We start from the raw sequence: 13,801 nt of genomic DNA on the forward strand, positions 1-13,801 counted from the left end.
GTTGAACCACATTTTGTAACACTGACTGTACGTATGATTAAATAATGAGTTCCGAGATATGAACAAACTGACTTACGAACGGGTCTCTGGAACACAACCCGTCCATCATAAGTCAAGGACTGCCTGTGCGCACGTGTATTTCTTTTCATTGGAGAGGTGTATTTTCACAATTTCTATTTTACCAGCTAAGACCCACTGAGCTATGTAGCTCTTTTTTTAGAAGCGACATGGCCACAAATGATAGCTCAACGAATTGGTTTATCACGTAGAAATTTACAAGAGCCAAATAACTCTCTCTAAGTGCACGTTTCTAAACGTGGAGCGGGAAAAGAACCGGAGGATGCCCAGAGAAAAATCCATGCCACCACAGGGAGAGAGAGAGAGATAGAGAACACGCAAACTCCAAATAAACAGGTGCAAGCATGATCGGGAACGAACCCACGACCTCCTGCGTACTAGGCGAGGCAAATAACACAGTGGCACAATACACGATTGGCGCGGGGTGGGGCCAGGGGGTTGCATGGAACGTACCATGGCCAGGAGGGCACCGGGGCTGGCAGGGAGCGGTGAGCTGCTGGGGCTTGACGTTGGCGAGCTGTTGAACTGCAGTGAATCCTCCTCCGTGATGCTGTTACTGCCAGGGGATGTCGCCATCAATGCCGCTTGCGCTGCGGAGGGGAGGAAGGAGAATGCGTGTGTTACGACAAGGAGGGAGGGCGCGCGCAAGAAGAAGGGGAGGAGGAGTGTGGTTCAGGCAAGGCATGTGGGACGTGTAAGGAAGAGCAGCGTGGCGAGAAGAGTTTAGGGAGAGAGGAGTGTGTTGAATGGGAGGAGTGTGAGAAGGAGTATGGGGACGGTAGGGAGGAGTGTGGGGAGGAGCACGGGGAGTGTAGGGAGAACAGCATGGCGAGAAGGGGTTGGGGAGGAGTGTGGGGAGGCGAGGAGTGTTGTGAGGTAGACTAGTGTGGGGAGGACAGGAGTGTGGGGAGGCGAGGAGTGTTGGGAAGTAGATGAGTGTGGGGAGGGAGTGAAGCGAGGGAGTTCGGAAAATAAATTGCCGGGCATGTATCGTGCTCTCGCATCACGTAACCGCCATCATAAAAAACTTTTTTTTTAAAATTGCCAAATCGTGAACACGGGTGATACGCTGACAAGGGCTCTTCACACACCGAGGCAGCCAGGCAAGGTAGATTATTTAAGCAACCACTGCAAATCACTCTGTGGTGTCAAGGCCACCACCACTACCATCATCAACATCACCATTCTGTAGGAGCCACCAAGATAAAACCATTTACGGCTAAGTGCTGCTTTCACGTAGCATTCTCACAGCGAACCAAACACGCAGGATAAAATTAACGCGCAAAGCCAAACGACGAATACGAAAGCAACCAAAAGAATATAACAAGCAGGACGGAAAGGAAGTGGTCAAGTTGCACTCACTGATGTCCTCCATGTCGATGTCATCGTAAAGGAATTCGTTCTCTTCGAAGTCTGGGTCTTGCGAGGAATCGACGTAGTACTCCACGTCGTCCTTAATCTTCTTGATGGAGTCAACATCTATCGTGCTGTTGTCCAGCATCCGCAAGAGCGTCTCTAGCATTCGTATGTGGTGCCTGTGCCTCTCAATGTGCCTCTTCAGCTCCTCTAGCCTGTCCTGCTTCTACACAACACACAAGGCAAGGAGGAGGAGGCAGCGGGGGTGGGGGGGGGGGGAACCAAACGCTAACGCTGCAATAATAGTAATGATCGTAATAGTCCTTTGTTTTAACACGTGAACGCCTCGGCTGAGTCTCGAGGCACGCTTTCGGGAGGGTCCTGCTCGGGACGTTTGGACAATTCCTTTTCTGGATAGGGCAGGTGGGGTTCCTGGAGCAAACCCACACGTATGGGGTGGTGTAACTCTTACACACTACACTGGCTATCCCTCACCCCCCACCAACCCGTATCCCTCGCAGGGTTGAGTGTCTCAGGCACATGTTGATGTCTGTGTGATTCACCAACCCCGCAACCCAAAGGCTGGACCACTAGCTTGTGCCACCGCCATCCCAGCACTTGGTTCAACGTCCCTTATTCAACTGGGTGACCCCCCCCCCCGTCTCCACACCCCCCACCCCAGCGATTGAGGTTCATCACACTGCTCTTGACCGGGGAGTTGCACTTGATCGTAGTTACGTCGGAACATTTAATGTCGGGACGCCCCCAAAAAACACAAAACCCTAAACGGAAACAGGGATGCAAAGGAAAATAAATGAGTATTAGCAGGAGAGTTTGGTTCGGGTTAAGTTACACATAAATAATAATAATAACATAGTATTGTAATTATAACAAGAACACGGCCACAAAGCCCAAGGATAAAAAAAAAATAAACGAGGGTGGGACGTACTCTTTGTCGGCAAAGAAAAAAGAACCAACAGCGAACACACGAACGTTCGTGAAATTTACATTTTTTCCAAGAACTATTTTCCAAAAGATGAAACACGCAAACGAGGGAATTTCAATGCAGCGGCGGCAGATTGAGTAAACCTCAAAGAGCACAGCAGCGCCGCGTAAAATAGAGCACATGCCTGCCTGCGTTCCATGGCGTAATGCGCTTCAGGGTTGTTGTTGTTGTTTTTTCTCGAGCGTTTCGAGTCATTTGAAAAGTCTCCGATCAGAGGAAGAAGGGGGGACCAACCACGCCTCCCGCGTCCATCTTATCCGACCATCGCGCAAAAAAACACCCTGCGAGCCTGGCGTAAGCGAGCTAGGATGACCAACGGATCCGGCATTGCTCACCTCTTTCTCCGCTTTCTTCTTCCGCGTCTGTGCCGATATCGACTCCACCTCGCTTTCAAATTGGTCCACCTACCAGTAGGACAAACGGAACACCGAGGGGGGGGGGGGAGGGGGGAGTTGAGCGACGCTTGTCAAGAAAATATCCGCTCACTCTCCGCCATTGAAAAGCCCTATATTTTTGTTGTTTTATTTTGCGTGTTCAAGCCGAACTCAGGGCGTGGGCGACGCTCTTACCTGCATGTTGAGTGTGTCAATGGTGTTCTGCAAAACAATGCGTTTGTTTGGATTAGAGGCGAGTAGGCAGGTGGGCTTGTTATTCTTTCATTTTACGTCCGCTCGTTTTATACGCGAGCGAGAGACGGAAATACTTCGGCTGCGTCGCCTTAGTGTGGCCACAAATGCAATGCTTTGCTTTACAAATGATTAAAGATGACCTTTCAGACATTGAACATTCTTGAAACTGTGACGACTAAAATGGAAGGCACAACGCCCATTGATGGAATAGAGGAGACACACTGCCCAGACAATTGCTGGTGATGGAGATATTGTTATTTTTTGTTTTTAAATCGAATAAAAACTAACATCGGTCAACACGCAAATCGCGAGACACAAGAAGCCACATTTTGAAGAAGTAATTCAGGACAAACACTTGGCATATGAATAGTTTGCCAAAACAACACATGAAGTAACAAACCTTAAATAATATAAACCGAGGAAGGCAATGTTAACCGAGTATCGAGGTCTTGCTTTCCACTCAAATGAACCAATTTACCGAACAAGTGATTTAAATCCCAACAAACGTATAAAATGTTTCATTTTCTTTTCAAGCAACGTAATGTTTCTTCTGTCTGCATTTATCTTGAGAAAACCTCCATCCGAACCCAACATGACATGTGCACCACTCACTCATCTCAAATTTACTTAGATGTTCCTTTCAGGGCCAAACACCTCACAAGGCACAACGAGGGTAGAAAGCACAAAAGCGAATGATAAAATACGTAAGTGAAACTCACTGCCAGCCACTGACAAATGTCCTCCTTCTCCCGCTGAGCTGGGTCCACCTTGGCAGCAAGGCCTAGGCCTTCCTTGGAGTACGCCTTGGTCTTCGTCTCCCGCTCAATCACCTTAAACCTCTCCATTTGCTGCACGCACGTGCACATAAAACACACACACACAAGGTTCCACCATATAGCCTTCAAAGAGACTGTTGGGGCAAGTGCTGGCAGCGAGCACCCATTACATTTGGCCTGGTGCACAAGGAGATGCTCTTTTTGTCAACACCGCACCAGGCATTCAGTTAAGGTTGGGTTGACCTATTGGGAGACCCAAGACAGATTAATGCGCTACTTGAGACTGATGTTAGCTGTGGCTAGGAATTGAACACAGGTCACTGGGAAAAAATAAATGTGCAACCACTGCGCACATATACACACACACACACGAGTGGTGCATGAACACACATGTAAAAGTACAAAGCTCCCCCGTATAACGTTAAAGACTGTTAGCAAGCACCTATGAAGGCCGGTGCAGCACACGAGGGGGTGAGTGGCAAGCACCACGCTCGGCCGCCTTTGTCTCCCTAGTAGCAATGTTTAGACATTGCACCAGGTACTCATTTGAGGCTTAGTCGACCAAATACACACACACCTCTAACGGAAGCCGAGGACCAATTCAGATAATCGTCACTGGTGTTGGCCAAGAGCGGGAATCGAACTTGGGACGCCGGGTTCGTAGAGCAGCGCGCTAACCACAACACCACCGCTCCCCACACTCCCCACATGTACTGCTCCCCACATATAAAATTACTCAGATATTATATATATTTAGTGACATCGCGGATGTCACTGTGTAATGCCGGCCCGAGACAGGCACGGCGTGCGATGTATTGACATCGCGGGCACCACTCACATGTGGGTGCAGTACCGGCCCTAGAGGGGCTCGGTGAGCATTGACTGGCAGTGCCGAGTGGCACCACGCTCTGCGTGCCGTGCCGACCCCTACAGGATAGGGTGCGAGAGTGCCGGCCATGGGAATGGGGTTACTAAGGGCCATGGCACTCTGGTTGACCCCGAAGGACACGTGACCGGTAAAGTCTACACAGGGCCCCCAGGTGGGGGCTAGGGGTGGTCACGTGTCAGGGCCGAGATCCTGCTCGAGGGTTCTCGAAGGTGGTTGTGGCCAAGGGTGAAGCCAGCCACACCACAGAGGATGGAAGCCGGGTCCCCGAGAGGGATCAGCTGCTGTTGTTATCCTCAAGAATCTACGTTCTACGTCCGAGAAGTGTCACCAACACGTGGACCTGGACCCAAGCTGGGGTTCCTGTCCGTTGTAGCTACTCCCAGTGTAATTAGTGTAGTTAGCCTGGTGGTCACGTAGCTAGTTACGGTGTAACTAGTGTAGTTAGCCTGGTGGTCACGTAGCTAGTTACGGTGTAATTAGTGTAGTTAGCCTGGTGGTCACGTAGCTAGTTACGGTGTAATTAGTGTAGTTAGCCTGGTGGTCACGTAGCTAGTTACGGTGTAACTAGTGTAGTTAGCCTGGTGGTCACATAGCTAGTTACGGTGTAATTAGTGTAGTTAGCCTGGTGGTCCACCACCATAGGTTGTTATCTGGTAAAGGGGCAGTTACCCCTTTGTGTTGGTATCAATAAATGATGGTCATGTAGTGGTCATGTAGCTACTCCCAGTGTAATTAGTGTAGTTAGCCTAGTGGTCATGTAGCTACTCCCAGTGTAATTAGTGTAGTTAGCCTGGTGATCACGTAGCTAGTTACGGTGTAACTAGTGTAGTTAGCCTGGTGGTCACGTAGCTAGTTACGGTGTAATTAGTGTAGTTAGCCTGGTGGTCACGTAGCTAGTTACGGTGTAATTAGTGTAGTTAGCCTGGTGGTCACGTAGCTAGTTACGGTGTAACTAGTGTAGTTAGCCTGGTGGTCACATAGCTAGTTACGGTGTAATTAGTGTAGTTAGCCTGGTGGTCCACCACCATAGGTTGTTATCTGGTAAAGGGGCAGTTACCCCTTTGTGTTGGTATCAATAAATGATGGTCATGTAGTGGTCATGTAGCTACTCCCAGTGTAATTAGTGTAGTTAGCCTAGTGGTCATGTAGCTACTCCCAGTGTAATTAGTGTAGTTAGCCTGGTGATCACGTAGCTAGTTACGGTGTAATTAGTGTAGTTAGCCTGGTGGTCACGTAGCTAGTTACGGTGTAACTAGTGTAGTTAGCCTGGTGGTCACGTAGCTAGTTACGGTGTAATTAGTGTAGTTAGCCTGGTGGTCACGTAGCTAGTTACGGTGTAATTAGTGTAGTTAGCCTGGTGGTCACGTAGCTCGTTACGGTGTAATTAGTGTAGTTAGCCTGGTGGTCACGTAGCTAGTTACGGTGTTACTAGTGTAGTTAGCCTGGTGGTCACGTAGCTAGTTACGGTGTAACTAGTGTAGTTAGCCTGGTGGTCACGTAGCTAGTTACGGTGTAATTAGTGTAGTTAGCCTGGTGGTCCACCACCATAGGTTGTTATCTGGTAAAGGGGCAGTTACCCCTTTGTGTTGGTATCAATAAATGTGTTGCCTCCAAAGAGTACGTCTGCGACTCAGTTGAACTCACTACATATACACACACACAAAAACACACATGCGCACACATATTCATTCATGCACAGGCAGCTCACATTCAGCATGGGAAGCCCAAGGTTTCAGCCAATTAATAGTCTGCTGAGACAGACATCTTGGCCAGAGACCATTAGACCAATGCTTAAATTGATCAGTCCTTTAGATTGAGGTCCTGAACAACCAGAAACTGTAAATACTCAGGTCGGACACAATCAAAATCCATGAGGACGCAAGGCTGTAGCCAAACAGAATAAACTGAGCTTTCAACACGTAAGATCAGACAAAACTTATCAGCCAATCAGATTCTTACAGATTTCATCTCTGCCGACTCAAGTCTCTTTACAAATAAATCTCAACCAATCGGATACCGTTCACACTCAAGTCTCGACCAATCAGAGCAAAGGCCTGAGCGTATCCGCTGGGATTTTGATTGGTTCATTATCCGGGGCCGCCAGGCCACATCTGTGGCACACCGTCTCTATGAGTTTCCGGTTCTCCAACAGCTGCCGCTTGTCTTTGATGTCATTGGAGGCCACCCATGTCTTGATTTGGTCCCGTAACCTCTGCAGCCACACACACGTACACGTACGCAAGCACGCACACAAGCAGGCACGCACGCACGTACACATTGAACGTCACTTGCTGCTGCAGAACCCACCTCGCAGTGCAAGAGCTCATCTTCTGCGGAAAAAACAGGAAACATTTTATTTTACAAACGTGTAAGGCTGCCAAGTTTAAAAATAAAAAGAGGAAGCTAATTATGTTCGCCCAACAACACGGACAATGGGTTTTTAATCCCTTTTTTCTTACTCTTTGGTTCTATTCGGTAAAGTCACGTAGGTAAAAAAAAAATATAACAACAAAAAATCACGACGTTTCAGCCACAACACAAGCGGCCTTCATCAGGTGAAGGGACCAGACTGTCTCGAGGACAGCGCTGGAGTGAAGACAGCTAAGCTCAGACCGCGACCTTTAAGCTGTGTGAGAGGAATCAAGGTGCCTTGACAAAGGAATTAGCATAAAAAATTGCATTTAATTGGCGGACTTAGCATGATGAACGGTGTAGAGGGGGTGAACATGTGCAGGTCGGCGAGGTGTGAAAAGGGAAAAAAAGGGAATTTAAGAGCTGCGAAAGTTTGGGGTACGACTACTTGAAAAAATATACTGTGCCCTTGAAAATAAGTTTAATGTTTGGTTCGATTTAGAACATCTTTCCAATGGTTGCTTAATTTTAAACCATCTTCTCGGTTGAAATTGTGTCTGTGTTTGTAAATCTGAATTGCCTCTCTGGAATGTGCTAATTATGAGTAACAAAAAATTACAAAACCAATAGGATTGATATAATGACTATACACCTATTTCAAATAGATCTCAGGTGTTGACATTAAAATAAACATTTGAGACGCAGAGAAAATAGAACCTTTGATTATTTGTATTAACAGTGGGAATATTTCCTACTTTCCATGGGAAATACAAAGACATAGCTCTCTGATTTATTTTAGAAAAGAGCAAAAAGCACGGGCATTAGCGGCGATCCCTGATGAGCGTAAGGGGCATAACGGTAAATCCTTTGTTGATTTAAATCGACGATCACGCTCACGATACACACATCGAATTGTGAGTGTGCGAACCAATCACTTCCAAAAAACGCACGCTGCCTGCGACCGATCCCAACTAAAAACCTGCGGCCGTTAGACTCTACGGGCGCCGTGAAATACCCGACGAAATCACCAATCAATCCATATGTGGACGTTGGCGTGGCGTTGCCTGTCTCTGCCCATATATGGTCTTGTGGAACCTTGCATCGAGGTGTCGATATCGTATCGATTCTGCTCACAGTCGATCCGACAGCATTGTTCTGAGATTCGTCGAGGGATAATCGCTGCGTCGGTTCATTGGTAAATGATTTACGGATCGAGCAAATCCCCATCGGTTGGTAAAAAGCGTCGTGTCAAACGTCGCCCTCTTTCTCCTGGTCGGCTAACATCCGTACAATCAGCGATTCTCTCGCAGTCCGTTCGTTGTCATCGCGCGTTACAGGGCAGAAAAGGAGGGAGGGGGGGTGGGGGGAGAGACTCGTGATGACAAATCGAGACGTGTCTCGATCAAGCGACCGACATCACATTCACCCCCTATATTTAAGACCGAAACAGGAAGATTTCTCCACAGTTCTGGCTGCCGCCTGATGGGGCTGGCTGTTGTAATCACCGGTGAAAAGTCACGGTACTCGAACTGTAAATGTCGTGGGTTTACTCTCCAACACACACACGACCGGTGTGCTGAACGAGTAACTAACGGGCATATTGTGCTTACGTGACAAACCTTACGAATCTGGCGGCGGAGGCTTTCATGACGCATTTACAGTTACGCAATATAACCCCCCCAAAAAAAAGCCTGTATCATGGATAATATCGGTTGCGAAAGCCCTGCTACTACGTGTTAAATTGACGACGAGGGAGGGGAGGGGGCTGGTGGGGTTGGCAGCTCGTGGCGCTCACCTGCAGTTTCTTGATCTCCTTTTTGAGATCGGCCTCGTACTTCTCCTTCTGGTTAGCGTTCGCCGCATTGTGCACCTGGGTTTTGTCGCCGGCATAAAATTTCAGAGACAACGCAGGGTATCAGCGACGTGCGTTCACGTTACGGAGAGACGCTGCGCAGTTCAGCCGGGGGTCCACGCAAGTCCGTTAATAGTGAGACCACAAGGCACGTCGGAGTCTATATTAGAGAGAGGGGGGGGGGTGGGGGGCTCGTTTAAAAAAAATAAAGCTTCATAGCTCCGGCATAAACACATTCTGATTCTGAAATGGAGAAATAAGTTTGGGTCGGGCTCTCTCGCGACTACGCTCAACACACACTGTGACCGGCGCGGTGAAGTAGGGTCAAGGGGAACCTTCGCGACCCGCAGGGTGTGGGGGAGGCCATTGTCCAGCAGTGGATTAACAAGAAATAGTTGGTTGGAGCCGAGGTCAACAAATGTCTCATCAAACCGAGGGTGATGGATAAAGTTTGTTAGAGAGCGTCACGGAACACACGCAGGCAAATTAGATCAAACTGTTAGATTGAGGTCGGATCAATAAGTGCTCGTTGGTTTGAAGTTCCGACCACCAATGACAGTCTAGTTAGCTGAGGTCACATCCAATTAAAAGTCTGTGAAGCCAGGAAAACAGCCAATCAGAATCAGTGAGAGCTCATGTCTTTTACAACAAAAAAATCGCACCTCCAGTGTACAAGAGGTGGCTTCATTATTTACTTATTGACAAAGATGAAGCTCTCTCATTGATGATGCAAACAAACGATTTCATCCGGTCCGCTTTCCCATGGGGAAACCGGGCGCATGAGGCCATTACAATAAAGTTAGAGGAAAACAAAACCCCAAAAAACAAACAGGTGTCTATGGCGTGTGGATATGCACCTCGGCCGTGTGAGCAGGGGTCCGACAAGAGGTCTGAATCTTCATTAATGAGACAAAAAGCATTTAAAGTTATGGTCGGGCGAGCCGTAGCAACATCGTCACACCTCAGTGACATCAAAGCGACAGCAGCGTGTCTGGCCATAGCTTTACAGGTTTTTTTTTAATTCACAAACAAAGCATCTTAAGATCAATGTCTACATTACACCCAGCTGTTTGTTTCTGTGTTTTCCTTCATAAGGAGAACCTCTTTTTTTTTGCCAAGGGTCACACATTAACACATCCCAAGTCACTTCTGTCACCGCAAGAGGCACCTTTAAAAAAGTGGCTGCACTCTAAAATTAATAAGACAGTGTTTGTGGGGTAGAAAATATTCCCCTCTAGTACCTTGATAAGTGCAGCCAAGCTGCTTGGATTGATGGGTAGTACTAAGGTTGTAGGCCTCATGTGACTGCGGGCGATTTAGTAGTGGGCCGTATTCAGCCCACGGGCCGTAGGATCAATACCCCCCGCATCAAACCCCCTCCCCGACAAGCACGGTGCGAAAGAAGTTCAACATACACACACACATACGTACGGAACCTCAAAAAGGTGCGGATGTGGGTGATGCGGACCCCCGTGTGTTGAGGGGAAGATGTAGGGGCAGAGCTTTACCTTCTGCCAGATGTCTTCAAACATCTCCACGCCCTCGCACACCTTTTTGAGACAGCGCTCTATCTCTCCTGCACCCAGCACGAGGTGAACACGTAGCTTATTTCGTTTGGCAAGATGGCAAACGAGTGAGCTACGGTTTAAAATTGGTATATATTTCGCGGAAGTATTCATGCATGGTAGGCATCTAACAATGATGCATGGACTGGCTAAAATATATATACATCGTATCAGACGTGGGAGAAATTATTATTATTATTATTATTTTGACAAGCATATGCTGCGTGTGTCAGTGCGATTAAGTTTCGCCGCACTGTGAACCTGGCGGCCCGTGTTCGATTCGCAACCACGGGTACCATCAGTGGCAAGTGACATCTGAACCTCAAACAGAAGTGCGAAGAGAACAGCACCCAGAAGGCGATCACGGAACATTTTCACAAATCTCAAGTGACCTCTTATCAACACTCGGGGCCTAGTCTCAAAACGGTAGTAGACCAGAGGATGCCAAAATGCATAGTATACCTTTTTTGCGTCCTCTGGTCTAACACCGTTTTGAGACTAGGCTCAAAAGAAAGCTGTCTCTAGTGTGGACCAATCAGATTCAAAGACAATGCATATATTATCAGGGTATGTCTTTTGTTTGCATTCTGACCACAAGTATTGTGGCTAATGCAGACATGATTCCTTGTAAAAGGTTTCAGTTTGGTGTTTTAACATCTTAACAGAGCTGTTTTGTTGCCAGAAAAAAGGAGAAAACCTCTTCTCATGAAACACAGTTCGCGATAACACGTGAGATGCGTATGCAGAAAGAAGACTGAGGCGCATGGGTAGCATCCAGAAGCATCCAGCAGCATCCCGCCTTGTGTGATGATGCTAGGCCGAGGCAGCCGTACAACCGCTCATTCCTACTTGCGCGACGTAGTTCCATTCACTCAAATCGCGTTATATCCAAATCGTGTTATGAAAACACGCGTTACAGTAGAACAAACTGTAGAATCAAACCGACAGTTTGAATTCTAACACATTTTTCCTCACATCCATGCCACAGCTCCTGACAAGCATGTGACTCTGGGCTGTCATCCTTGCATGATTCACCAAGGTGACCTCCGAGTCGTTCACATCAAGGCGTGCGGCACTGCCAGATGGTTCATAGAGCGGCTTTTCATCCTTACAACGGCTTTTGGCTAACGGTTGAACAATGATGGTCATCGCAACGCGCGCTTTTAGATGCGCTTCTGCGGCCGTCTGGAACGCTCTTCCTTCCGATATTAGGAAGCCACTGTGGAGCTATGTACTCTCAAATCTAAAATAAAAACGCATTTCGTTATAACTGCTTTTCGAGTGTATTATGTCGTCCTTCCCCCACACCTTCAATTAGCACGGTTGGCTGCATAATTGTGCAAAAAAAGTTCAACAGACATGCATACATACAATGTGTCGGATCTGGCATTCGACGGGTTGGTTGTTGGGAGACCTGTGAAATGGGTATGTGTGTGTGGGGGGCTGCAATGTGTGCAACTCACCCCACTCATTGGCCTTCTATACAAATGGCTCTTTTAACACCACGCAGCCCCGCAGTGAGATTTACAGCTCCGCCTGTGGCGGCACGTTAATGAAGGGTGATTTATCCGAAAGCATCGCCTACGCAACTGCCTGTACCGATTGCCACAAATCCAGCCATCCGGGGTGGCCAGGCCAGGAGAGGAGGGAGGTATGGAGGGAGCAAGGGAAGGAATTGGGTCTTTAAAAAAACACGGCAGGAAAATTACTGTCAGCCGGAAATACTATTATGTGTGTGGTTATATTTATGAAAAGGGGGATTCGTTTTTCTTACTGACCAGAGGGATGGGTTGTGCACCTGCTTCGCATCACGTGACTGCTGCGTAATGCATTTCAAAACGTCTGTGCATTGCTTAGTAATTGCGAACATTCCTCTGATCTCGTGATTTTTATCACCTACTCCCTTTCCCTTTAACTTCAGCAAACACCAACATCCTTTCTCTCTCTCTCTCTTTCCCTCTCTCTCCCCGCGTGCCGCCATCGTACCATTGAGTGTATTTTCATATTCTTAAGCCAAGCGTGGCAAGTGGTGGTAGGTAACAATAGTTTTGTGAGACTGATATTGGCCTGCTAGATGAGCAGGAGCCTGGTGGTGCGTTCCTTAACCCATCTGTATGGGACGTTGATATCTATGCGACCTTTTTTCCAGTGCAGTATCAAAATTATGGAGGGAAAAAAATCAGATAGGGTTCAGCCTTTCTGGCAATAAAAAAAAGTAGGCGTTTGATGTTCAAACACCAAATAGATACCTATTACGTCTGCATTGACCACACGTACTTGTGGCAAAACATGCAAACAAACATGCTCTGATAATATATGCATTGACTTTGAACCCAAATGACCTACGCCAGAAATAGCCTTATTTATTTTCTTCAGCGTTGTATTTGACCCTTTGCCCTGTAATGCCCTCATACGCGTAGATGTTTCTGGGGTCATTTGATTTCCTCCCCAAAACAAATTGGGGGGGGGGGGGGGAAATCACAAATGCCATTATGACCCAATTCTCCATATTATAAGATACTCCTTCCCCTCCCCTGCTGCCCACTCCCGGCCCGGTATTTTAAAGCAAAAGGTAGAGGTAAAAACCATAATGATAAAACTTTATTTACAATAGGGCACAAATCTGTGGTGCATCTTACTTTCTGGAGCATCCTATAGTCCTGAGGCTACGTATTAAGTCTATACACAATGGAAAGTTGCTTCTTTTTCCAAGGTAAATCTTTGGTCTGAAAACAATCTTGCCCCTTGCTGAGAATTTCTGACTTTGCTTATGCCAATCTTTCTCCCTTCCACTCCTCACTGTGCTATATACATCGTTTCACACTTACATGATTTATTTAGGCGTACACAGCGAGGTGTGTATTATGTGTTGAAATGTGTTTACTCTTAATCCAACCCTGAGAATAATAGCACATGTACAACTCGGTAAACAATATAAATATAGTTGTATTATGATTCTACGCAAAAGCAAAATTGTAGGATTCAGTGTGGAGTACTATATTATAATATAATTAACTGTTAATATGTGTATCCTTGTGACCCCATGGTTTTCTCGGTCTCCTCTATCAAAAATATAACAACACTCAATGGGCTCTCACCTTGTTAAATAAAGGACACTGATTAATCAGCAAGTAAACTTTATCACTTTTTTAGAACTGCGTTCTGTATACAGTTTGTTGTCCTTCACACGCACCTCCGATTATATTCATCATGGTTTCGCTACGTACGGTGCGAAAGAAGTTCAACATACATACAACTTGTTGCAACACTATACTGCAGACTACAAGCCAAAATTATT

General features: G+C 47.0%; 1 protein-coding gene across 6 annotated transcripts in view; it reads right to left on the minus strand.

The window, feature by feature from the left end:
* Positions 1-13,801, minus strand: part of LOC142905647 (CCR4-NOT transcription complex subunit 3-like) — a 36,085-nt gene that overhangs the window by 10,817 nt on the left and 11,467 nt on the right. For 3 of the 6 annotated variants that reach the window (XM_076052483.1, XM_076052468.1, XM_076052474.1), the window contains exons 3-11: positions 10,447-10,514; positions 9,796-9,834; positions 8,882-8,956; positions 6,857-6,946; positions 3,789-3,917; positions 3,010-3,036; positions 2,776-2,844; positions 1,441-1,660; positions 532-668 (exon numbers count right to left, since the gene is read on the minus strand). In XM_076052483.1, the coding sequence (XP_075908598.1) occupies positions 532-668; positions 1,441-1,660; positions 2,776-2,844; positions 3,010-3,036; positions 3,789-3,917; positions 6,857-6,946; positions 8,882-8,956; positions 9,796-9,834; positions 10,447-10,514 (854 nt within the window). Of the gene's footprint in view, positions 1-531; positions 669-1,440; positions 1,661-2,775; positions 2,845-3,009; positions 3,037-3,788; positions 3,918-6,856; positions 6,947-7,041; positions 7,065-8,881; positions 8,990-9,795; positions 9,835-10,446; positions 10,515-13,801 lie in introns of those variants that run through there. The other 3 variants (XM_076052487.1, XM_076052477.1, XM_076052492.1) reach the window with 3 other exon arrangements.

Source organism: Petromyzon marinus, chromosome 3, assembly GCF_048934315.1.
Source record: "Petromyzon marinus isolate PM22_M1 ecotype Great Lakes invasive population chromosome 3, UKy_Petmar_22M1.pri1.0, whole genome shotgun sequence".
NCBI classification, from domain to species: Eukaryota; Metazoa; Chordata; class Hyperoartia; order Petromyzontiformes; family Petromyzontidae; genus Petromyzon; species Petromyzon marinus.